Raw genomic sequence first — 27319 nt, forward strand, 5'->3', positions numbered from 1 at the left:
AAGAAATAAAACTGGGTCCATTTAGAATGATTACATTATCAAGTTGAAACGGTCTATAGGACTTGGGAAGCTGATGTCACATTTGTGGGGCAAGAGTGACGCCTGTTTGTAGAGGATCACTCGTGTGAAAACCTGCCACAGAAGATCTCACAACTGCCATGGGAGGAGAAACCCTCCAAACCCTTCCTTTTCTCCATGGCGACTGGCATCCATAGCAACCATCTTAACGTCCCACTCCTATCCCTACATATGAACATCGCTGCTTATGAAAGAGTCAGACAATAAGATAGATATAGATACCAATTTCCTCTCTGTGCTATCCAGCTGCAGTGCAAGCTGGCCTAGTTTAGCATAAATTAATGGAAGCGGATATAGCCTAGCTTAAAACTCTGGGAAATGTGTTTTTGGCCAACAGCTAGGCTATTGCTGATCTGCATTCGCTTCCATTCTGGGACTAACACACTAGACAACAGGTAAATATGAGTTTGACATTGGATTTGCTTCATTTTGTGGCTGCATAGGTTTGTTTACATTGATACCGTTTGTAACTATTTTGACATTTATAGACCAACAACATTTCAATAATGCATGTACATATAATGTCCTACAACAAAAGCCATACTATAACATTTAAATTTAAATACAATATGTGGCCTTAGGTCATGATCAGTTGCCACGGTCTCTATCTCTGTCTCCCTCTCTCTCTGTCTCTCATGATACATAATGAATAATAATTGTCAAATCACAGCACTTTCTGTGCGCATGGCCACGTGGGAGACGTCAACAAATAATGACGACACGACTCGACGCGTTCGCTCGTTGTGGTTGTTTTGGGCCACAGCTGCATCTGAAGGGCGGAGCCGCCTCTCGCCAGTCAAAGCTACAAGATATACGACGCACCTCTGTGACGCGCGGTGCGGTGCGGTAAAAATAAATACAAATTAAATAGGTAACAGAAAAGACCTTGCCTTATATTGTATTTTCATGTCTAAAAGAAGACCCTAAAAGAGCATCGTCATGCAGCCGACGACGGTGATTGTGGTGGCGGAGAAGACCAGCCTGAAACGGCCCTTGATATTTTTATGTTCGGTGAACATGGTGAGTGAATTTGCGTATTTTCTTTAGCCTTCAACGAAGAGGCCTTTGCTTATTTATTTCCATCGCGATTAAAGATGATCGCAGATGATGACTATAATTGGACCCGTCACCCGATCCAGATACTGGGCGTTCTTTTTGTAGCATCCACCCGCTGCATGATGACCGCTCCGTGCACCGCATCGAAATAACGGATTTGATTTGTTTTATTATCTGCTAAAGATTGTAGACACATTTTGTACACACCGACTCGGTAATGCAATATGATGACTTCCCAGTTACTTTTGGATTAGGCTACGTTGCCTCCGATATATACAGCATATGAAGCGGATCAGATTCAAATGTGATTTTACTGTAGAATTGACTGCAATGTCAATATGTTCACCAGTGATGTAGTCTTGTTAGGTGGTTTATCCTCCACTACATCCCTGAATGGTAATGCGAATGTGTTCAATTAGATTAGATTTGATTCAAATGTATTTTCATCATATCGCAAGTACAGTACAACAACAACAACAACAACACATTTGAACAATGTACAGGTGATTAAACTGGGTATACAATATATAATTACTATACTGATTATTAGTGCTAATCAGATATATGTACAGGGTTGTATATGTACAGTGATACAGGCATAAAGACACTATGGTAATAAGTCACATGGCCAGCAGTGTATAAGTAAGAGTAGGTAAGGGATATGTACAGATATAGTACAAAATAAATACCTGAATACAGATAAATTATCTACAGATATGTAATAAGGATTATATGCAGGTATGTACAGACAGATGTGGATATACATATAAATATATATATACATACGGTAAGAATACATATATATATATGGTATACAGCATTATTGTATACTGCTATCATACAGAGTCATATGGGTTATATGCAGGTGTATAGATAGTTATATAGAAGGATTATATGCAGGTATATTCAGACAGATATGGATATATATCATTCATGCATATATTTATATGTATCGCATATATAATGCAGTAAATATAAATATATGAATTTATGTATACAGTATATACAGCACTATTGTACATGCTATCATACAGAGTTGGGTATATATATATATAGTATGAGGTAGACTATAGTAACCTGCGAGGTTAGGTGGGTTTAACCTCCACTACATCCTTCAATAGTAATACAAATGTGTTAAATCAAATGTAGGTGGGTTTATCTTACATCCCTGGTAATCATCGTCTACCACCACATTTAATTATTTACAATGATATTACGGTAAATTATGTTTGTTCCTATGATCTCACATTACATCCAACCCTGCCAGAGCTGAATAGGCTACAGTTTGTAAATGACACCATGTTTGTACTATACAGCAGCTATTACAGTAATGTGAGGAGTAAGGTTAGTGTGTTAAAGGTATAGCTGTGAATTTAGGAACCCTATTCATATTTCCATTTATCAATGATGGTCTTGATTAGAACCCTAGCCCTATTTCTTATTTACCAATGATATTGTTGATTAGAACACTAGCCCTATCTCTTACTGATCAATGATTATGTTGATTAGAACCGTGGCCCTATTTATTATTGACCAATGATGATGTTGATCGGTAGAGTCCTTTCTCAGCACAATCCATGCGGTTCCTTATACTAGCTCTTTATAGTTTGCTGTACAGTGTAAACCAACGCAAAGTCAATGGGGTCGAGCAGCTGTCTGTGCAGGCTGACTGAGGCTCACTGAAATGTCCTCCACAGTGCATGATTTCAGTGAGCCTCAGGCAGCTCTCACAGACATGAGCTCGACCCCATTGACTTTGCATGTTGGTGTTGTGGTTAACTATCCGGAGCTAGTGCGAGGTCGTAGCGGCGTGGACTGGACCGATTAACAACATCATTGGTGAGTAAAAAAAATGGGGTTTCAAAAACATCTGCACTTTCCCTTCATGCTACCTGACGAAAGCAAATTGTGTTGTTTTTTTTCCCTGGAAGGCGCTATGTTTCTTCATGGTGGCGGTGGTTGTTGCTGCTCACCGGAGTCTGACACAGGCTGAAAAAGTAAGGCCGTCTTCCTCTTCCTCTTCCAACACTATAGTTGTATGGAACAAGATTCTATTCTATTCTAATCTGTAATGATCAGAGGTGGAAAGACGGCTGAGGTATTTTGTTCCTCAGTCAGAGTAAGAATATGTGTAATAATTAGAAAGGAAGAAATAGTAGCTTAACTAAAAAAAAGAAAAAGGCACTTGTGTTTCAAAATGTTGCTAAAACTGTCTTTAAAATTCTCACACGATAGGCCACCCAAAACACACTCTGACAAGAGAGACAGAGCTCATCACGACTTCCTCTCAAAAACACACTCTGATTGTTGGTGGTTTAGAAAGACGTTTCTGATAGAATATGGATTTCTCTTTTTCACGCACCCTTTAACCAAAAGACGATACCGTCTTTAGCAGCAACAACCGAAGACAACAGATACTCAATACAAATATCCACCAGAGGCCATGGCTTCCTGCAAACTGTACATTTTAAGTAAACGGTTGAACCACTGTTTTGGAGTGTCTAATCTGATCTGCTCTTATCTACTCTGATCTACTCTGATCTACACTGATCTGTTCTGATCTACACTGCTCTTATCTACTCTAATCTACACTGATCTAATCTGATCTGCTCTTATCTGTTCTGATCTACACTGATCTAATCTAATCTGATCTACTCTGATCTACAATGATCTGTTCTGATCTACACTGATCTAATCTAATCTACTCTGATCTACAATGATTTGTTCTGATCTATACTGATCTAATCTAATCTGATCTAATCTGATCTGCTCTTATCTGCTCTGAACTACACTGATCTAATCTGATCTGCTCTGAACTACTCTGATCTAAGCCGATCTGATCTAATCTACTCTGCTACTTTGTTTCCTGACCTCAGGTTCACTATGGAGTGAATGCCCTGTTGCAGCTCTTCTGTCTGGGAGGAGGCTGCTTCCTGATGTCTGTACTGGGTGTCTGTGGAGCTTGGAAAGAAAAAAAATGGTGTTTGATTCTGGTAAGATATGGTGTGTGTGTGTGTGTGTGTGTGTGTGTGTGTGTGCGTGTGCGTGTGTGTGTGTGTGTTAGTGATGTTAAAGGAAAACTCCAACATTTTGGGAAATTAGCTTATTTAACATCTTCCCTGGAGTTAGACAAGAAGATACATACCTTTTTTGTCTCTGTGCGTGCATTTAGCTTTGGGAACAGTCGTTCCGTTAGCATAGCTTAGCTTCATCACTGGAAGTGAGGGGGGGCCGGAGCCTGACGTTCCCTTACAGTGTATAGTTTGATTGAAAAGTTTATTAACAGATTGCAGAATACACTCCAAATACAACTCCAAAACGTTCATGTAAACATGTTGTGACCTGTGTATTCACCACGTGGAGAAATAAAAAATAATTGAATTAGACAATTACGTTTTATAAGCAAATATACTCTGAACTATTTTTTGCCTAACCACTCCTCTCTGAGCGCAGCCAGTGATTTCAACGTGTCGTCGTGATTGTTGACATTCTCATTCATTCAAAGGATCCGAACCGATTGAAGTTTATGGATACCATGACTTAAAATCCTCTTACCTTGACGATTAAAAGCCTCCCCAATTTAGAAAACAGTAATCCAATGGCTGGTATTGTTATACCGGACGCTCTGAGCTAACCGGGGCTAACACAGATCAGGATGGTAAAGCATATATAATGACTTCCTTTCTGGGGTTTTCAAAATAAAAGTGCGACGTTTATAGCAGCGGAAAACGTTTATTTTGTACATTATCTAACGCTAACACGAACCTAAACTAATGTTACAACTAACCTAAAGTTAGTTTAGGTTCGTGTTAACGTTAGATAATGTACAAAATAAACGTTTTCCGCTGCTATAAATGTCGCACTTTTATTTTGAAAACCCCAGAAAGGAAGTCATTATATATGCTTTACCATCCTGATCTGTGTTAGCTCCGGTTAGCTCAGAGCGTCCGGTATAACAATACCAGCCATTGGATTACTGTTTTTCTAAATTGGGGAGGCTTTTAATCGTCAAGGTAAGAGGATTTTAAGTCATGGTATCCATAAACTTCAATCGGTTCGGATCCTTTGAATGAATGAGAATGTCAACAATCACGACGACACGTTGAAATCAGTGGCTGCGCTCAGAGAGGAGTGGTTAGGCAAAAAATAGTTCAGAGTATATTTGCTTATAAAACGTAATTGTCTAATTCAATTATTTTTTATTTCTCCATGTGGTGAATACACAGGTCACAACATGTTTACATGAACGTTTTGGAGTTGTATTTGGAGTGTATTCTGCAATCTGTTAATAAACTTTTCAATCAATCAATCAAACTATACACTGTAAGGGAACGTCAGGCTCTGGCCCCCCCTCACTTCCAGTGATGAAGCTAAGCTATGCTAACGGAGCGACTGTTCCCAAAGCCAAATGCACGCACAGAGACAAAAAAGGTATGTATCTTCTTGTCTAACTCCAGGGAAGATGTTAAATAAGCTAATTTCCCAAAATGTTGGAGTTTTCCTTTAAGATTCACCGATTCGCATCGGTGGACCGGCATAAACTTTCACGATGCGAGTGCACCGGTGAAATAAGTGCGCATCGGCTAGAATTCAGGTTGAACTTGCGATGCATCTGTTGTTAGCGTCTTTGCAGCGGTCAAAACCGATTCATTCATATAATTTCCTCTCATCCACTTCTGTCAGCAGTGCACTGACTGCACACAGCAGATACTATCTTTGCTTCGCTACTACAGAAGGCGAGAGCCGCGTCACAGTTATCAACAAACAGTGGAAGTCGAGGAGACATGAATAGAATTGATCAACTGGCTAACGCTAGTAGCCGCTGGCTAACATTAGCCAGTTAGCCGTTCAGCTAACGATAAACTACAGTATCTAACTAACTAACGTGACTCTGCAACACCAGTTCCATTAGTGAGGAAATGGGGGGGGGGGGGGGGGGTATATTGACGACGCTTGACAACAGGTTCAAAGATAACTTCACATTTATTGGCAATTCATTTCTTTATATCGCTTCCTCCAGCCAGGTTCAAACTGTGTTGTTGACAAAATGCCATCATGGTGTGGTGAGCTACGGAGCATCAGAATGCTCAAACTCGCTCTCTCTCGCTCTCTCTCTCTCTCTCTCTCTCTCTCTCTCTACGTTCAATGATTTAAAGTGGCCAAACGTTACAATATAAATACTAACTGGATAGTTGATGATAAACATTTAATTTCATTATTTGTGTGTGTGTGTGTCAGGTGTGTGGTGTTGGTTGTGTGTGTGGTGGTGGGTTGTTGTCACTTATCAATGCTTTATAATGTTGACTCTTAAGCTTTCTTCCTATCTCACTATGTGGTGTCCATCTTTTGTCTTGTGTGTGTGTGTGTGTGTGTGTGTGTGTGTGTGTGTGTGTGTGTGTGTGTGTGTGTGTGTGTGTGTGTGTGTGTGTGTGTGTGTGTGTGTGTGTGTGTGTGTGTGTGTGTGTGTGTGTGTGTGTGTGTGTGTGTGTGTGTGTGTGTGTGTGTGTGTGTGTGTGTGTGTGTGTGTGTGTGTGTGTCCAGTTTGCGGTAGGGATGGCAGCAGCCAGTCAAACAATGATCGTGGACACAGCACTAAGATACCAACCTATATATGAGGTACAACCACCAACTTCTATTCAAACAGGAACCAATCTCACTGACAGGCTGCATATCACAGTAATGTCTATGTGTGGGAAACACTGGACTATATTTCTGCAAACTGTTGGAGAATTAGCACTAGAAGATATTTATTCTGACTGTTTGTCGCCAGACAGAGGTGGTGAACAGGGAGTGTGATGTTTGTTTTGACTGTTTGTCCTCAGACAGAGGTGGTGAACAGGGAGTGTGATATGTATTTTGACTGTTTGTCCCCAGACAGAGGTGGTGAACAGGGAGACAGCTCTCTTGTCCATGATGCCGCTGAGTGACGCCAACAAACACAACAAAACCCTGATGTATGAGATCCAGAGATACGTAAGTAACATTCCTTCACTAATTCATGTTAAAGTAGAGCAGGCAGCTCACTCCCTCGTGTATTATTTATTTATTGATTGATACAATAGTAAGGCTAGTTATTTGACGGGCCTCAGTTCAGGAGCTGACTCACCTTTCACCAAACTGAGTGGCGACAGCTTAGAAACTGTAGTGGACATCCGACAATATTTATTATTCAAAGAAATCATCCTCGTAGTTAGTTACATACACCTTGTCTCCACTAGCCAGGGTTTAGCCGTGCTATGGCCTTGTCTACACTAGCCAGGGTTTAGCCGTGCTGTGGCCTTGTCTCCACTAGCCAGGGTTTAGCGGTGCTGAGGCCTGTCTGGCACACGGTGAGCGTCTCCATTGTCTTTAGAACCGGGTCAAACCTTTCACAGACAGACAGACACCTTTCACAACCTGGCCATTGTACCACAGTTGGTGGTGTAAATCTTGAAAGGTTGCCTAGCAACCGGAGAGCTTACAAGAAAGGCAATGGAGACACAAACCCAACCATACCCATGCTAGACCATGGCTAGCCCCAGCCAGGCTGAACATAGCTAATGGAAACAAGGCACTAGTTACCGATGGTGAATCCAAAATTTCCCCAAGGGGATCAATTAAGGAGTATCATTGTGGTGTGTGTGTGTTGTGGTGTGGTGTGTGTTAGGGGTGGGAATCACCAGAGACCTCGCGATACGATACTATCGCGATACGATACTATCGCGATACTTGAGCCGCGATACGATAGTATCGCGATACTCGATATATTGCGAATATTGCTTTTATTTTTATTTTTCTACTGCAAAGTAAAACTGTCAACATGTTTATCTAATCAAATAAAGTTCAGTCTGTTCATCTCACTTCAATAATTTTTATTGCAGAACATGGTATTTTCTCAAGCAGACAGATGTGAACACTGTAATCTGTGTTGCATGTACCTGACAAACTGAACTGTTTGTATTACAGTCATATTCCAACTTTTTATTTATTTTATGAATAATTAAATATCAATACTTGGCGTCCCTGTATCGATACAGTATCGCCACGCAAAGTATTGCGATACTACTACGTATAGGTTTTTTCCCCCACCCCTAGTGTGTGTGTGGTGTGTGTGTGGTGTGGTATGGTGGGTGTGTGGTGTGGTGGGTGTGGTGTGGTGTGGTGTGGTGTGTGTGTGTGTGTGTGTGTGTGTGTGTGTGTGTGTGTGTGTGTGTGTGTGTGTGTGTGTGTGTGTGTGTGTGTGTGTGTGTGTGGTGTGTGTGATGTGGTGTGGTGTGGTGTGTGTGTGTGTGTGTGTGGTGTGTGTGATGTGGTGTGGTGTGGTGTTACCAAAGACGGTAATGGCTAAAGGAATCCGCATTTCAGCAGGCTGCCTGTGACCACAGAGGAAGCACTTGCCCTGAATTACCTGCCCTAGATTGAGCCTGTGGAGCTGTCCGTTGTGCTGATGATAGTGTCTCCCTCCCTCTCTCCTCCTCCTTCTGTTACCTTCCTAGACAAGCAAAAAAACGATAAGCGTTTGTGACGAATACAATAGTTAACAAAACCGTGACACACTTGATATGTACCACATACACCACATGTAATTTATGCAAATGACATGTCGTCAGCTTGTGACTGCAACTTGTTCTTGTTCGCGGACAACTCAGCCCTGCTGGTCTCTGACAAGAACAAGTTACAGGTTGAAAAAACCCTCAGCTCAGAACTCTGCAGAATCTGCACCTGGCTCGCTGATAACAAACTATCATTACACCTGGGTAAAACAGAGTCCACCTCCTCCTAATAGTCTCCTCCCCACCGTATGTATATATTTTCTCCCCACCGTATGTATATTTTTTCTCCCACCCATGCACCCTCTCTTAATGTACAGTCTCCTCCCCATCATATGTATATATTCTCTGTTAGGATCTATGGGTAACAGTACTGTATATTTGCATATCGTATATGTCACAAATGTAACCATACTAGTGTTGTCACGATACTGGAATTTCGACTTCGATACGATACCTTGAAAAGTATCGATACTTCGATACCATTTCGATACCAAAAATATATATATATAATAATAATAATAATAATAATAATATATATATATATTTTTTTAAACAAATTTAGCTTTTGTTGCTGGTTGATTCTCCTCAGCTTCTCTCTGGTACTATACGAGAAGATAAATACACTTTTAAAACCCTTTGTTTTAAAAAGTGAGAGAGAAGAAATGTGTGACTGCCACCTACTGAGCGCACCTTTCTAGTTTTGTACTAGTGTAGTATGGATGGGCTCGACCTGACGTTGGAAACCGGGTAGCGTTGTGTCGAGTTCAGCGTGTACTAGTGTAGTATGGATGGGCTCTACCTAACGTTGGAAACGGGGTAGCGTTGTGTCGAGTTCAGCATGTACTAGTGTAGTATGGATGGGCTCTACCTAACGTTGGAAACGGGGTAGCGTTGTGTCGAGTTCATGCGTGTACTGGTGTAGTGTGGGTGGGCTCGGCTTGACGTTACTCCGTTTCCATGAAGTAATTATAAAGGTGGCCAGCTAGCTAGCATAAGCTAACGGAGCTAACGGACGGAGCTAACGGACTAGCTAACGTTAGCTAATAGCTTTGTTTACAAACTGAAGACAGGTCTGACGCGTCTGTGAGGGGGAGGAGGCTGCAGCAGCTTGTGTCTGTTGGTCTCTGAGGAGGAGGAGGACAGCAGCGTGTCTGTCTGTCAACAACTTGCGGGAGCAAGCCAGCTGGTATCGATACTGCAGAAAGTATCGGTATTTCGGGAAATGAGTATCGAAACCGTTTTAAATATTCAGTATCGGTATGTATCGATACTTCGATATTTTTGACAACACTAAACAGTACTATATACCTGTATGTCCCTATGCCATAAATGTCATGTATGTACTATGTTGTGTATGTCATAAATGTCACTATGAATCGAAAATGGGGGACCCTGATGTAAACAAGACAAACGTCTTTCTCTGGTCTGCATCCCCTTAACAATTGTGTGTATTGAGCCGTACTGTATTGTACCCATTCTGCAATCTGTTAAATAAAGTTTTCATTCATTCATTCATTCATTCATTCATTCATTCATATGGTGCTGTAATGTGGTTCTGATACGGTGCTGTACTGTGGTTCTGATATGGTTCTGTACTGTGGTTCTGATATGGTTCTGTACAGTGGTTCTGATGTGGTGCTGTACTGTGGTTCTGATATGGTGCTGTACTGTGGTTCTGATGTGGTGCTAGACTGTGGTTCTGATGTGGTTCTGTACTGTGGTTCTGATGTGGTGCTGTACTGTGGTTCTGGCTCTGCTTCGCTGATCTATGGCACTCTGCCATAATGTCATGGTATAGCACTCTGTCTTGTGTATTATTGCTTACGTATTCTTTTGTTCTATACACTAAATCAAGCATTGTGTGTTTGTGTGTGTGCGTGTGCGCGCGCGCGTGTGTGTGTGTGTGTGTGTGTGTGTATTCTCCCCAGTACAAGTGTTGTGGGCTTGTAGAAGGCTATAAAGACTGGGGCTCCTCCATCCCTCACTCCTGCCTGTGTGACAGAGACGCGAGGAGGACATGTGTGAGTATCAGACACTCTCTTTTCTCTTCTGAGGCCGGACAGTACCAAAGCACCTCGAAGGCGCTAAAAAATAAAATTACAAACATCACAAAACAAACTGGTCAGACTTCTACTTGACCTTACTCCTAGAACCCACCTCACCCCTGCCCACTTTGACAACCTAGGATGGCTTAGAGTAGATGACAGAGTACAGCAACTTGCAATGGGCCTGGTCTACAAGATACACTACACCACTAAGGTACCCATGTACATGTCAAAATACTTCCCAAAGGTCAGTGAATTCCACGACCACAACACCAGAGGGAGTTCCACAAATCATGTTCAACCCAGATTTGGCTCAAACAAGGGACTAAACACGTTTAGCAATTATGCCACATCAATGTGGAACGCCCTACCCACAGCTGTAAAGGAATGTGAATCACTACCCACCTTCAAAACCGCTCTCAAAGAGCAACTACGGGAGACTGCAATTAGAAACTGGCCCCTGTCAATGTCCAAACCCGACCCCCTACAGTTTCTCCCCCGCCCCACCCCACCTACCCAACCTCCTCCAATGTACAGTTTCTTCCCCCTCAAATGTATATACTCTCTTTTTAGACTCTTTTTGTACTCATAAACAGTACTGTATATTTGTAGATCTGGTATGTCATAATTGTCTAGATGTAACAGTACTGTCTATCTGTATGCCATGTATGTCATATAATGATGAATTGAAAATTGGGGGGCCTGATGTAAACAAGACGGACGTTTTTCTCTGGTCTGCATCCCCTTAACAATTGTGTGTATTGAGCTGTACTGTATTGTACCCATACTGCAATCTGTTAATAACATTTTCAATCAATTCAATCAATCAAACAGAGACACAGGCCCGTTGAGACAGAATATGATGATGATGATGATTATTCTTCTTTTTCATCTTCTTCTTCCTCTTCTGTTTCTTCTTCATCTTTTTTATCATTCTCCCTTTTCCTCTTTTTCTTTTCTTCTTTGTCTTCATCTTCTTCTTTTTCATATTTTCTTCTTCTTTTTCTTCTTTTCTTCTTCTTTTTCTTCATCTTCTTTGTTTTCATCTTATTTTCTTATTATTTGTCTTCATCTTCTTTTCTTCTTTGTCTTCATCTTTTCTTCTTCTTAGTTTTCATCTTCTTTTCTTCTTCTTTGTCTTAATCTTCTTTTCTTCTTTGTTTCCATCTTCTTTTCTTCTTTGTCTTCATCTTCTTCTTCATCATCATCTTCTTTGTCTTGTAGTCGGCTATATTTGCTAGTTATTCGATGAATCCTTTGCAAACCTAATGTGCAAGTTCATAGATTTCAGGACAGAATAAATCATTTCTCAGCACATCAGAAATCAGAACGGAAGGCTCTTTCCTGATGGTCTCTGACTGAAACATCAAGTGTGCGGAAAAATGATGTTCTATGGGTGAAGAAGTTGCTAGTTATTATCATGTTTATTTTCTGTCATGTAATATTGTTAGACCTTCTCAAACTTGACAATGTAAACATTGTAAATGGGCCCAGGTGTACTGTATGTCCTGTTGCAGTGTTTGCTGATACAATGGCTGACAGGAAATACACTTGAGCCCAAGATTCCGCAGCAACGCAAGTCTGTTGAAAAAGGTCCATGTTCAAAGTTCAAAGTGATATTTACACTGAGGTCGATTACCTTTTCTTCTCCAGAAGAACCTGCCTGCCAAAACAAGTATCGGGGCTCCGAAGAACCAGCTGATCTACCAAGAGGTAAAATATAGCAAGATAATTAAAAGACCATAGTCTAATTTTTACATTTAATTTCATAAATTTATTTAACCTTTAACAGGCACCCAGAAAAGTGGCCTTTTTTAAACTTGAACTTGAGGACTGCATACTCTTTTTGCAAAGCTGATCTTTATACTTTATATACTTATAGCACATGCATGAGCCTGGGCTCTTTTGAAGGATAACATTCTGAAGTTTCTGATACAATAAAGAAAATAAACTTTTAGTGCTAATGAAATAGAGTAACATAGGTCTGAACTTGAGTTGTAGAACAACTTTTTCTGTAGTAGTTGCAATATCCAGAAGTAGTATATCAAAAAAATTGGTATGAGCTGGAAAACACCCTGAAAAAAAAAAGAAAAAAAAGCTCTGCTGGTTTCAGTTTTCTCATTGACTCCAATGCATTCTGCGTTCTTTTCTCTTCCGGTTTTCGCTCGTGACTTTTCACCTAGATCCCTCATTCGCTCATCCCCAGGTGGGGTATCATTGGAAGGCCACACTCATTGGTTACAACCCTGTCTAATAATATTCGAGATCGCCAAATGATTGACGGAGCTAGAGCCTCGGGAGTCGGGGGTGGTATAAAAAAATAATAGAAAAGTCTGCTGTGTACTTTGGCGCACGCCTCACATATCGGCATGTAACTCAAGAACCGCTGAACGGATTTTGTTGCCTGAAACGGAAATCAACAGGCAACAAATAGGGCTTTAATTGGATATATATTGTATTAAAAAATATACACACGTGAGCCGCTAGAGGTCGCCAAAGTGGCGTGTCACGTCGGTGGGCAAATCGTCCTCAAACCGTCCCGGGGCCGGGTCGGTGCCAGTTAAGAGGTTAATAAAAGCCCTATAGTAAAGCTGTTGTATGAAGTTCATCCTTTTCTATATCAGTGTGGCTCATCTACTCTCATCTGCATCACAGTTGTGCTAATCGTTTGTGTAATGTTGTTTAATGTTGTGGTTTACCGACGGTACTACCCTTCTGATTTCCAGCCTTGCCTGCCAATCTACATGTCCGCCCTGAAAAGAGGATTCTCATTTGTCATGGGTTTCAAATTCGGAATCGGGATATTTTGGGTATGTGACTTTGCATGTTTTGTTTGTATGTGCTGTATTGTATACCACATACTGTACGCTATTGTTTATTTCTGATTACTATATGTTGTAGGCTATATCAGACATTCACATGGAACAAATGACCTGTCTTCAAGTATTACTGTGGTCTTTTAACCCTTGTGTGGTGTTCAGGTCTGTGGGACCTGTTTTCAATGTTTACTGGAAGACACATTTATATTACATACGTGGTGTTCGGGTCCACTGAAAAGTGTGAAAATTGTAGGTGAAAACAAGTTAAATTATGGTAAAGATTTTACAAAAAGGTTCACTGTGTAACTTCACTGTCTGCCTCCACCTTGTTTAATTTATATTATTCATTATTATAATGGTTCCTTCTTCATACAGACACCACTTTATTTTTTTTATTTATGAATTATTCATACCTTTATTGATAAATGTGATCTAGCAGAGGTAAATGACACATCCATACTGTATATGTCTGGATTGCTTGTAATTGAGATCAAGTGAACATCTGTTAAGTATTCTTTACATGAATTGTTATGGGTTTATTGTTTTATGATCCCAATAATGTTGTGGGTCCACCAGACCTGTGAACACCACAGAAGGTTTAAGACATATTTCACTGTAGTAAAAAAAAATCACTTTTTATTACACACACCGCTTGAGTTGATGAACAGTCGACCACAAATACTGTCTGCTCTCGGGCACCTGTAGTCATCACCACCAAGTCACTCACTCACTTAAAGGAAGAATCCACCCTAAAACAGAAAGTACATTGTTGTATTCTCGCGCAGTGTTAATTTAGTCAACGAAAATGATGACTAAATATGGTCGTCAGCGAAGCTTTTTCCCCTGACGACAACGAGACGAGACGTCACATTAATGGAGATCATGTGACACTAACGTGACTAATGATTCATGCAATGTCGTTGACTAAAAACGACGACACAAAATGTAGTTTACAAAATAAAATCGCTCTTAATTTTAAGACGAGATAAAATAATTATAACTTTTAGAATAATTCATGCTATTATTAGTGCAGCATTTCCGTTTCCTATGTGTGCAGCGCAAGCGCTTTGATTAATTTCCTCAGCCGCGTTATTTGTTCTTAGCCAGCATTCTAGATAGCAGTAACAAAGGTTATCATATAACCCTAATTATGAATACTGGCTGAGCGTCTCGCTCTAGCCATATTGAGATATCATCTTTGTGCAGCTATTGTGCACGTGAAAAAGCGGACACATGCACGTCACTTGCACGTGACCACGCCCGCTCCCGTGTTTCCCTACAAAACACAGGGTGTGGTCACGCGCACGCCCTTCCAAGTCTGAATTTCATGCGTGAAAAACACCCACTCCAACTCCGACCAATGTGCGAAAAAAGGGACCAGCCACCCTAGAACGCACAGCGCAAGTGGGACCGCGTGTGAACAGAGCACTTCGCGGTCCACACCCACACACTCCTGCTAGCCCACCTGGTGACGGGTTGCAGGAGAGGTCCCGGCACTCAGGACTGCCTGGGAGACGGAGCTCCCAGTCATGTCCATGAGGTAAAACCTAACAAAAGGACCCGGGGAGGACCAGGAGGATGCAGCGCAGATGTCTTCCACCGAGGCCCCCCCAAGCAGGGCAGAGGAGGCTGCCACTCCACGAGTGAAATGTGCCCTGACGCCTGTGGGGGGAACCTGTCCGGCCAAAGTGTAGCAGAGGGCAATGCCTGGACAACGCCTTACCCGCGTGGGAGCCACTGTAACAAACAAACAGTTGATCAGTAGCCCTGAGATCCTGCGTGCGGCTAAGGTACACCATCAGCGCACGGACAGGACACAACAGGTGAAGGCTCACCTCCAACTCACTTGTATGAGGGGGAGGGTGAAACGCCTGGAGCACAATATCCCTGGAGTGATAAGAGCTCCGGATATTCTTTGGCACGAAGGCCGGATTAGGCCTCAGAGTCGCGCTGTTATCAGCCTGAATAGACAGGCACTCTGGCCGCACCGAGAGAGCACACAGCTCACCCACACGTTTAGCGGAGGTGATGGCCAGAAGGAACGCAGTCTTGAAAGACAGTCGATCCAATGACGCCCGCTCAAGAGGCTCAAACCTCAGCCTTTCCAGGACCAGTTGGAGGTCCCAGCTCGGGGACAGAGCACGTTCCACAGGCTTGAGACGCTGTGCGCCCAGCAGGAAACATCTCACGAGAGGGTGGCTGAACAGCGTTCTGCCCTCAAAGCCCACATGACAAGACGATATAGCTGCGGCATATACCTTCACTGTCGAGGCTGACAGCCTATCCAGGATAGACTGGAGGAAGGACAGAACTGAGTTCAGGGGGCACGACACCGGGTCCAGGCCCCCATAGTCTCACACCACTCTCGAAACATACGCCACTTCCCTGTGTAAACTGTGGTAGTGGATGGAGCGTGCGCGTTCTGGATGGTGTTAACCACAGTAGAGTTAAGACGCATCCCCTCCAAATTCACCCTTTCAGCAGCCAAGCCATTAGAGGCTGCCCCAGAACAGGAGGCAGAAACAGTGTGCCGTGTGCCTGAGAGAGGGCCCACGGCGACCACGGAACAGGCCACGGCGGGGCCACCAAGAGTTGAATCAGGGCCAGGAACCACACAGCTGTTCCCCGGTCCGGCGTGACCACGATAAAAGTCCTGCGCTCCTGACGTACCCGCTCCAACAGCTGAGCTATCAGGTGTATGGGGGGGAACGCATACAGAATCCCGGGCGGCCACAGGTACATCGAGAAGGCATCCACTCCCAGAGAGGGGTTGTCCTTCCAACTGACCGAGAACCACAGGGGGCACTGGTAGGACTGACTGCTTGTAAACAGGTCCACCGCGGCCTCCCCGAATCGGTTCCAGACCTGTCTGACTATGTCTGGATGTAGTCCCCACTCGTCTGGGTGGGGACCGCCCCGTGACATCAAGTCTGCACCCACATTCTCCCTGCCGGGGATGTGGAGAGCCCTCAGGCTGCGCAGATTGTGAGACGCCCATAACCAGAGTTTGACCGCCGCCCGGTGGACACGGGGGGAGCGTACTCCTCCCTGTCTGTTGATATACGACGCTGAGGCCGTGCTGTCCGTCCTGATCAGAACATGCTTGCCCATTACATGATGGCCAAGCTGTTTGAGGACTAGAAGCACTGCCTTCAATTCCAACACATTGATATGTAGTACAGTCCGGGCAGGCCAGCTGCCCCCTACTGCGTCGGTCCGACACGCCCCCCCCCATCTTGTGAGGGAGGCATCGGTGAAGACCGTGACGTGTGACCGTGACATGGGGACCCCGCTGGTGAGGGCCCCAGGCCCCCCCCCCAGTGGGCGAGGTCCCCCAGTACTGACGTGGGGACCTTCAGCCGCTTCCACTTGCCTCTCACAGGGTCTATTTTCATACTGAAAAACCACCTCTGTATCCTCCTCATGAAGAGGAGGCCAAGTGGGACCACAGAGTGAGCAGATGCCATCATACCGAGCAGGCGCATCACGGACAGCGCCGTAACCGTCCTGCCAGGACGGAACCTCCCGAGCGCGCCGACAATATCCTCTCGCCGCCGCTCTGAGAGGGTTGCCCTCATAGGCCTTGAGCTTAGAATTAAGCCCAAGTACTCTACCTGTTGACTGGGAAGAGGAGTACTCTTCTCCCAGTTCACAGCAAAACCCAGGCAGGTGAGGTCTTCCACCACTTGTCTGGTATGAGACCTGGCGATCTCCTCTGACCGGCTGAGGACCAGAATGTCGTCTAGGTAGAATACAATTCGTATTCCCTGACAACGCAGAGGTCCCAGCGCGGTTTCCACGCACTTGGTGAAGGTGCGAGGAGCCATAGAGTAGCCGAACGGCAGCCTCTGGTACTCGTACGCTATTCCCTGAAACGGGAAGCGTAGGTATTTCCTGTGAGGAGGGAAGATCGGGATGTGAAAATATGCATCCTTCAGGTCTATGGAGGTGAACCAGTCTCCCACTCTGACAGCACATAACAGGTGTTTGACGGTCAACATTCTGAACCTTCTCGCCACAATCAACCGATTGAACGCAGACAGGTCCAGTATGGGTCTGACACCCCCCGTTTTCTTGGGCACCAGAAAATATCAGGAATAAACGCCACTCATCGCGTCCTCCCATGGGACCACGACGATGGCCTGCTTCGCCAACAGAGATCGGATCTCGTCGGCCAGGGCTGTCACTGCCGCGGACTCTGACAATAGAGTCTGTATCAAACCCAAAAACGGAGGGTGGGGCTGTGCAAACTGTAACACAAGCCCCGCTCTCAGCGTTTTCCTCATCCACACCGACATATGGCACTTATGTAGCCATATGTGGTAAAAATCGCAAAGCGATAAGAATCGTAGTTAGGTGGCCCGGTCCCTCCCGCTGTGCATTGCAAACCCTGGTTTCGCCAACCACGTGAGCAAGATATCTTGCGGAGTCGGGATTTCGAGGCACCCAATTGCACCCAAGGGGGGACCCCGACAGAAAGGTGCGGTCTGAAACATTGACGCTGAGCATTGTCCCGTTTTTGCAAAGCGATTACTTGCTGGGGATGGCCTGCTCTACGGCTGGACATGCATGGTGTGTGGTCCTCACGCTGTCTAGGGTGAGAGTCCCCTACACACCGTAGCCCTGTAGTGATATTACTATCACCCAAATTACGCGTGCCTGACTCACTACCGCTGCTAGGATTGGTAGTCCGGACGGGGGAGGCACCAACGTAATACCCGGCCTGGCGAGGGCGGGGCTGGGGGAACCTGCGCTGCGACCTCCTGGGCCTAGGGTTCCCACTCTGACCACATTTTTTAGATACAGGGAAACCTGCTCTGTCGTCACATACAACACCAGGCTCACCAAACGCACACGCTGGACGTGTGGTGCGGGAGCCTCCTGACAGTACAACATTCTCATAGACAGACCCAGACCTAGCTAGCAGCTGGGTGTCAGCCCCTGTCTTCATGAGAAGCGATATGTCGGGCCGCTCACGCTTCATTGGAAGAACGCGGCCTGCAGCCAGAGGGGACAAAACAGAGCCCTGAGTCCCGTAGTGTAGCGGGGGGGAATGAACGGAGAGCGTGCTAGACACAGCTAGATGGCGACGGTAACTCCTCGCGGAGGCACGCCCATCTAATTCAGCTGATCCCTCGGCCGCCGAGGTCTGTCGGCACCGTGAGAGCCTGTCTCTTTGTTTCCAGGTTATCTCGGGCGGGGGACACATGGCCACCGGTCGGGGGTCTCGCAGCAGCCGCTGACGAGACCGTGCTCTCACCTCTGGCTGTGTGGTGCGGCGTGGGGCCCCGGTTAAAGGCCTCCCGCACTTCCGCTGACAAACCAAAAAGTCCATCCACAGAGAGGGGGGCCCTGAGGAGGAGAATTCTCCTCTCCTCCTCCAGGGGAGACTGCTCTAACCACAGATGTCTGTGAATAAGAGTCGACAGCATCCTCACTCTCCCTGCGGTTATAGCTTGCGGCTGGGTCAAAAGCTGAATAACCTCAAAACCCTGAGCGAGGGTCTTGACGTCGGCCGTCCCTAAGACCCCATCGCCCAACACCATTTTTGACAGAAAAGCAGCCAATTGAGCAATGTTATTAGTTGCTGCTAAATTCTGCACTGTTGCGATATAAGCCTCATTAGCCCATCCAGCCACCTGCCGGGCCGACTCGCCCCTTGGCGTCGGTTTCCGGGTGGGATACCGCTCTACCATGTCTGGGCAGAGGACCGAAGCCACCTGCTTCTCTAGGCACGACACACCTGTCCTGAGCCCCGCCATCAGACCGTCCACCCGTGTAAAGGGTAGATAAGCCTCGGCTAAACCCTTAACATTAGACACCGTTTGACCTTCAGTGATGTAATGGTTAAGCGGGGGGAAAACTGGACACAGTCCCGGCGGGACACACTGGAGCGGCGTCCCGAAAGCAATAGAATTAGCAGTAGCTGCGCGCGCCATGATATTTGGAAAAACATTTAACAACGTTTCATGTTGATCACATTCACCCAAATACACAGCCGCCCGCGCTATCACACCGCCCGGTCGTCTCACGGGACAACGAGCGGTAGTGAAAACACTAGTACTAGGAATTGCCATTGATGGCCCTACCCGTGCGCGGTTCGGCTCGACCGCCGTGCGAAGTCCATCGGTCCACTGTCATAGAACTGCGAGGAAAGTCCGGTATAGGGCCGTCGTTCCGTCTGGACGCGCCGAAGAAGATCCGGGGGCTGGAGAAACTCCGGCAAAAGTCCAACATTCTTCAATTTCTCCCTTCGCTTCATATTAACGCGCCACTGATTGATAGTGCATATTAGCCAAAATCACGCATGGAAAAAGACAAGGAAGGGCGTGAGCGTGACCACACGCTGTGTTTTGTAGGGGAACACGGGATCGGGCGTGGTCACGTGCAAGTGACGTGCATGTGTCAGCTTTTTCACGTGCACAATAGGTGCACGAAGATGATATCTCAATATGGCTAGAGCGAGACGCGATGCCAGATGATATATAACCTGGCATGGGTTTAATGGAACAATGGCGGGGCAACAGGGTCTCGGTGTAACCGAGCAATAGTCTGCCTATACTTTCAAACGATAGTCAAATAAAATCACAGGAGAATATCTGATCATCAACATAACGGTTTTATTCACCTTCCTCTTTCCACTCCACAACACAACAACCGACCTGTCACAGGCATGTGCCCCACTCTTCCCCAAAACAAAACCCCAAGAGGGCGCGCAACTCCACCTAATAACATCAGCATCAATAATAACATAGTGTAGCGCCAAAGAATAGGAGTCGGAGGCGGGGTGTCGAAAGACGATGCTAAATGTTTATTCAACGTCAACACTCTTGCTAGCTAACAGGAACTCGTTTGCCAACAGGAAAGTAAAAAACGATATTGTCCGTGCGGAACCCTTATCCCCAACACATAGTTCCGTCTGTGAATTATGTTGATCCACCACAATAGAACCCATTAAATAGCTTACATAAGTCTTATGAGGCTGTAACTGAATGGTGAGACTAAACATAAAAGACTAAATCGAGACTAAACAAAAAAGACTCAAACTAAAATGCTCAGACCTGTAGTTGACTGAAACATGACTAAACGAAAAATAGATAAAGGTGACTAAATATGATGAAAACTAAAAAGAGCGTTTGAGACATGATTAAGACTAAAAATAAATTTAATAAAAAATTGCTGACGAAATTAACACTGGTCTTGCGTCACTGGTGTTTAGCTTAACACTTTGACTGCCCAAGGTTAATTCATTATTAGTCCCTTGAATGCCCACATCCACTCCAATGTTAACGTTAATATCGCCTAATCTATGTTTTAAATGATGGCTATGTGTCTCATCTGCCCGTCGCTTATCAAAGACTCATTTTCCAGTCAACATTGTCATGGCAGATTGTTTTTTTATGGCTTCATTTCCGTTTTCTAGCATTTTGAAAATCACTCGATTTCACGGAAAAAACAACACATTCCATGATAATCGCCTTTTACTGGAATATTCTAGAATGTTGTCATTGTTCGGCCATGTCATGAATAGTTTTCAAATAAACGCTAGATTATCGATAGTATATGTGTACGCAAGCACGCTCTTCCGGCGAGCCGAAAATCGAGTCTCCTATTTCCTGACCGCGAGCAGAGTCAAACAGCCTATCACCATAATCACATAAAAGCTTATATCTCTGTGAAAACGAGTCTGATTATCCTAATACTGATAACATAGATTCCTTACCTGAGATCAGATGGTATCCAAATGGTTTATTCCAATTCCCGATCGCCATTCATTCCATAATTTCCCATTCATTTTCATTGAGTCCAATCCAAAAGGGTGATTTACCATCTGGGAGATGATAGGGGGCGCTTTTTTCACATCTGAGCGCCGGGGGTGCCTGGATCTCCAACGATAGACTCGCTTGATGCAATATGATTTCAGATCGCTAATAAAAAATTTATTAAAAAAAAAACGAATATTCTCGTGAGTGGGCATTCAACCCGCGGGGGGTAAACACAAGAAAACTTGTGGATGGCATTCAAAGTGTTAATAGAGGCACGTCACCAAAAAATATTGTTACGATTTTCACATAATCTCACACACTTCCAAAAACTCTAAACAGTTTTGCAGACATTCCTTTAATTTGACAGTTATTGAGAGTAAATTAGTTTGAATATGGCCACCAGTGATGTCATCAGAGACATTGAATCATTGTGTTAATTACAGCTCAATGAAATTATTATGTAACAATCCCTATAAGACAAGGTATTGCTATTTATGCATCTACAGTACATCATTTCATGGTGCTGTGATTAACACAACACACGGATTCAATGTCCCAGATAGGCCATATTCCAGGCCATACTCAAACTCATTTGCTCTCAATAACCATCAAACTAAATGAATGTGTGCAAAACTGTTTTTGGATGTGTGTGAGATTATGTGCAAAATAAATCAGCATTGTTTTTGTTTTTTTGTGAAGTGCCCCAAATTGTTCATATTGACAAATCGATACTAAGTGTACAATATTATAGCCATAACATGTGAATTCTATTTTAGGGTGGATTTCCCCTTTAAGCAATTACACTGAGATGTGCTGCAGTTGTTGGAACAAGGCTGTTGGCAGGGTTCCATAGACCGGTGCCAAAAACATCACATAGCACAACCCCAATTATGTTATTGATTTTGTACAGCATGTACAAATCATCAAAAATTGTAAACAAATATAGAATCGTAGTATACAAATATAGAATTCGGGTTATAATTCATATTTTCTGCTCCTCCGCCAACAAAAAATAGTTCCCCCTTGCTAAGCGACGGACGCCCTTGCTTGACCCCGTCCATCCAGATTTATGAATGACGTGTTCATTCATTAATGTCGTGCAGTTGAATGTAAACAAGGTGGGGAGATGCTGGTACCGTTCACACTCCTTTACCCAGGGTGGTTTCAAAAGGAGTGTCAGTTGCAAGCTGTGTCTCAATCCAGGGGCCATACCCTTCAAAGGCTGTGTTTGAAGACCGAATACGTCACAGCGGCGTGACCGAGGCTGTGTCCCATTTCCTTCAAATGCGGCCTAGAAACGCAACCTTCTTTTCCCGAATTTTGGAGGATCCGACGGAAGGATCCTTCGGGACAGCCAAGTATTCCAGAATGCATTTCACACCTAACGGCAGCGATGGCAGAAGGCCAAAAGCTGTGTGACACAGCAGTAATGTAGGATCTAGGACTATTATTATGTTGCTTTATTTAAGTTGTAATATCTTTTCAGCCGAGAAAGTGAACATTTAGATTCCTAAAATGCTAAACACCTCTGCCCAAGAGTTTAGTATCCAAAGTGACTTACGACAGCAGGAGGGGTTCACCTCTGAAGGGATCAGAAAAGTAAATGGACTATAGTGTGTCTTTTCTGCTCAAGAACACCATACCTTTATGGCTGCGTTCATCATCGTTTCCATGGATACAGTGAATAAACAAGGCTGCACAGATGCCGTGAAATGAAATGACTTAAACTTTTTTTAAATTACTTAAACTCTGTATTTAATAATATAGAATAATATAATTCATTCAATATGTTAAGGGAAAATAATGATATGAGTAAAGGTAGCACCGGTTGGTTGCACAGATGCCGTGATATGAAATTACTTAAACTTTTTAATTTTTTTACAAATTCTCTGTATTTAATCATATCAAATAATATAAATTACTCAAATAATATGAGTAAAGGTAGCACCGGTTAGTTTACTTCCTGTTTGGGCAGAGATGTTTGACAGTAGAAACGTCGTCCAACTTTCATCATCTCCTATGACGTGGTTATATATACACTAATGGAATGCCTCGCTCTTCAATCACAATGCTTTTTCAAAAAGCATTTCAGTTTGAAAACCTAGACGAGGCTAAACAACGCTTCTGAAAACACACACACACACACACACACACACACACACACACACACACACACACACACACACACACACATACACACACACACACACACACACACACACACACACACACACACACACACACACACACACACACACACACACACAGACAGAAAAGATCCAGGTACTGTGATACGAGTTAATCCTGTGAGTTAATTTCACCTGCAACTGTTTTTTAAATCACAGCTTTTCTGTTCCCAGGGGATCTTACTTGTTCTGAGCGTCAAACTCATCGTCCAGATAAAAAGGAAAAAGGAATTTCTGTCACTGCTGGAGAATCAAAAGTACTTTAACACCGGCTATCCATAGAGTCACACGCCTTCTCCAGAGAGGACGGCTGCGGCGACACCAACGGTTACAGCACAGGTGTGGTCTGGTCATCTGACACGTTTTGATTTAGTCTTTTTTGAGTCTTGTTGTTACATGGTACATTTGCATGCACACACATATTCTATTTATATTCGGGATATTCCAAGTATTCTGTTTTTGAGTTAGGGCATGTAAACATCAAATCCTAGTTACAGTGATACTGATTGATTATGGGATAGCTGCAAGCTTGACCAATATTATCCATGATTCTGTTTTGATTATGGGATAGCTGGGAGCTATACCAATAGTATCCATAATTCTGTTTTGATTATGGGATAGCTGGGAGCTAGACCAATATTATCCATGATTCTGTTTTGATTATAGGATAGCTGGGAGCTAGACCAATATTATCCATGATTCTGTTTTGATTATAGGATAGCTGGGAGCTAGACCAATATTATCCATGATTCTGTTTTGATTATGGGATAGCTGGGAGCTAGACCAATATTATACATGAGCTGCATGTGTACACTTTGTTCCATTCACCCTTGGGTTTTTGCACTCTGTTAAAAGGATATAATCTGTAATGCTGTCAAGCGACGACCTCAAGGCAAAATTGTGCCACTTGTAAACAAGTGCAAGACCAAGCAAGACTCTTTTTGCTGTCGCTGTTTTATGGCATCACAGATTCTACCTTAAGTTCTGTTTCCATGGTGATATTCAAAATTATCTGTTTATTGGGTAAACAGATATATTTGTGAGTGGGATATGAACTTGCATAATGAATGTATCCCTGTAGGCCTTAGCTGGGTAATGAGCTACTATTTGGTAGAGATGGGATCTACCAGATATAATCAATCATGATACGTGATCTACAAGATTCTTTATGTGCTGCGATACCTTAAAGGAACACGCCGAAATGCACTCAAGAAGATACCAGTTTCCTCTCTGTGCGCTCAGTAGAAAGCTATCCATCCACAAGCTAGCCTAGTTTACCTAAATGGAAGCGGATATGGACCACTAGCCTAGCTTAAAACTCCGGGAGAGGTGTTTTTGGCCAACACCTAGGCTGGTCCGTATCCGCTACCATTAATTTGTGCTAAGCTAGGCTAGCTTGCAGTCGGATAGCTTTCTACTGAACGCACAAAGAGGAAATTGGGATCTATCTTTTGTCTGACTCTGGAGAGGACGGTCGGTAAGCGCATTTCCCATAATATCTGCGTGTTCCTTTTAAATCAAGTGCATACTTTTGATTTACCTCCATCGCTAGTGCTGCTGCTCTTCACGTTGGCGAGCACAGGACTCAAGGTTGGAACCTGGGTCAAGGTACAGGTTTCAGTATGGGAGAGGAAGTTAGCGAGTCTTTGCTAGCATGAACTACACCTGGTCTTTCTTTTATTAAAAGCCTTTGTGAATGTGAATAAATGACAGGGGTGTAAATATATCAATCCAATATTGTGGGGGAAAAATATTGCAATACTATACTTGATCAATATTTTTTCACACTCCTATTGACTGGAATTGACCTGATACCTGAGTTGCATCTTGTTTCACCTCATTATTCTCACTGAATGTATTTTCACCAAAGAGGGTAATAGACATAGGAAGAGGGATATCACTCACTGAAAACCCAACGCACATCATTCAAAATGAATAGGAGGCAATGTCCTCACTGAAAACCCAACGCACATCATTCAAAATGAATAGGAGACGATGTCCTCACTGAGAAGTCAACGCATGTCATTCACGTCATTATAGAAACTGACTTGTGCAACAGCAATCAACTGCTTCAATATCAGGAATGTCAATTTCAATATTGTAAATAAAATATTTTCTCAATTTGATGTCAAAACTAGCCTAGCTTACTCTCATTGTTTGTAAATCGTCAAAGATGTCATCAGTATGCACCCAAAATAGAACAAAACCCCCTTCAGAAAAGATCCACTGAATGACATTCTGAGTTTAAAATGTCAATGTGTTTTTAATATCCTCTACTTTTACTGGTATATGGAATTTTACGTCTCACTCCATTAATTTAGTAGAGTCCTAGATCTGCTTATTTTCCCAGAGCTGGTGACAGAAGTAGCTAAGGGTTTCCACATCTTTGTTCCTCCCCATCTCTGCTTTCACAGTCCCTGCGTTGGATTCTGTTTACATTGTGAACTGACTGAATTGGAACAGTAAAGGGAACAGTTTGCTTTATTTAAGAAGCCTGCGATACAAACTGGGGGTAATTTCAATCCATCCAACAAGTGTTGTTATCATTTGAAAGACATTCACCGGGTCTTTAAGATTCAGTACAATGGAAATTGTGTCTTTCAATCTCATTGCATTCTTTAACAAAAGGTATGTTGATGTATGATGACAGTTTAATACTGTTGTTCTGAAGATTATGACTAAAGCCCCTTGATCATTATCCCTGTGGATATCAACAGAATTAAACCATTTCAGATATCCAATCTGCTTCCCTGAAAACATTGCATAATCTACTCAGGTTACCCTGATTGGCCCATCAGTCAGTATGTCAGTTGTCAGTAGTTGTAAAGGATATCAGCTAGCTAGCCCACGAAGTGAGGAAACTAGTTTGCTACAATTTTGTTCATTTTAGTGGTTCAAAAACATCCATACCAATTGTGACAACTGATTGGCTTAAGGTTCCCAGAGTTTGCACTGAATTAGGAAAATCTGCTTCTAGCTTCTGTGCCCCCGACATGTGGAACGTTTTGCAATACACTTTAAAACTCAATAAATTAGTATCTATTGGTCAGTTTAAATCCTTAACAGCAAACCATTTCACCACAGTCTGCAGTTGCTTTGAATTATTTTAAATGTTTAATTGATTGACTTCTGTTTTATATTGACTTTGCCTTTATGTTTTGTATTTCTCTACGTTATCGTGAATGAGAGCTTGCTCTCAATGATCTTTTGAGATTAAATAAAGATAATTAATTAATTAATAAAAAGGAGAACAATGCGTTTAGCAAATGAGCTTCATTAGGTTAATTTGTAATTAGAAAGGAAGTCAGTCCATCGTGCACAGTTTTTTTGAGGAGCCCTTTCCTATGGATGTGAAGGTTTATTTCTTTACGTTTGGACTTTTCTCTTGCTATGACCAGCACCTCCCACTCTCTGGATGTGCAAGATAAACATGTTTTATTCATGTCTTGTTTATAATGGATTCATTTTTTTTATCACAAAAAACAAATAGCAGTAAATATGATCTAGCAGAGGTAAATGGCAAACATGAATTATATGCAGTATGCTGTCTAGATTGCTTGTAATTGAGATAAAGTTAACATCTCTCAAGTATTTTTTACATACTGTAAATCATTATGGCTTCATTGTTTTAAAATCTCAATAATGTTGTCGTGGCTCCACCAGACCCATGAACACTGGGTGAGTAACAGAAACTCCACTGTGGTGGAACCGGACTCCTCAGTTATGTTGTAGACGGATTTTCATGATCAATATAGGTTTAATAGTGAAAACATATACAAGGTACTAGGGCTGACCCCTATTAGTCGATTAGTCGACTAATCGGTCGAAAGGAGCCGT

The 27319-nt window shown here is 43.3% G+C and overlaps 1 protein-coding gene across 1 annotated transcript; it reads left to right on the plus strand.

Annotated features, from left to right (window-relative positions):
* Positions 1 to 1017: 1017 nt before the first annotated feature.
* LOC311242032 (tetraspanin-8-like) lies at positions 1018 to 18773 on the plus strand (the record flags this gene model as incomplete). Its single annotated transcript, XM_084330987.1, has 8 exons — positions 1018 to 1098; positions 4011 to 4127; positions 6676 to 6750; positions 7009 to 7107; positions 10595 to 10687; positions 12365 to 12424; positions 13438 to 13521; positions 18717 to 18773. The coding sequence occupies 8 exons, from the start codon at positions 1018 to 1020 to the stop codon at positions 18771 to 18773; spliced, it is 666 nt and encodes a 221-aa protein (XP_084187113.1).
* Positions 18774 to 27319: the final 8546 nt, after the last annotated feature.

This window comes from Notolepis coatsorum, assembly GCF_963971535.1.
Source record: "Notolepis coatsorum genome assembly, chromosome: 15".
In the NCBI taxonomy this organism is placed as follows: domain Eukaryota; kingdom Metazoa; phylum Chordata; class Actinopteri; order Aulopiformes; family Paralepididae; genus Notolepis; species Notolepis coatsorum.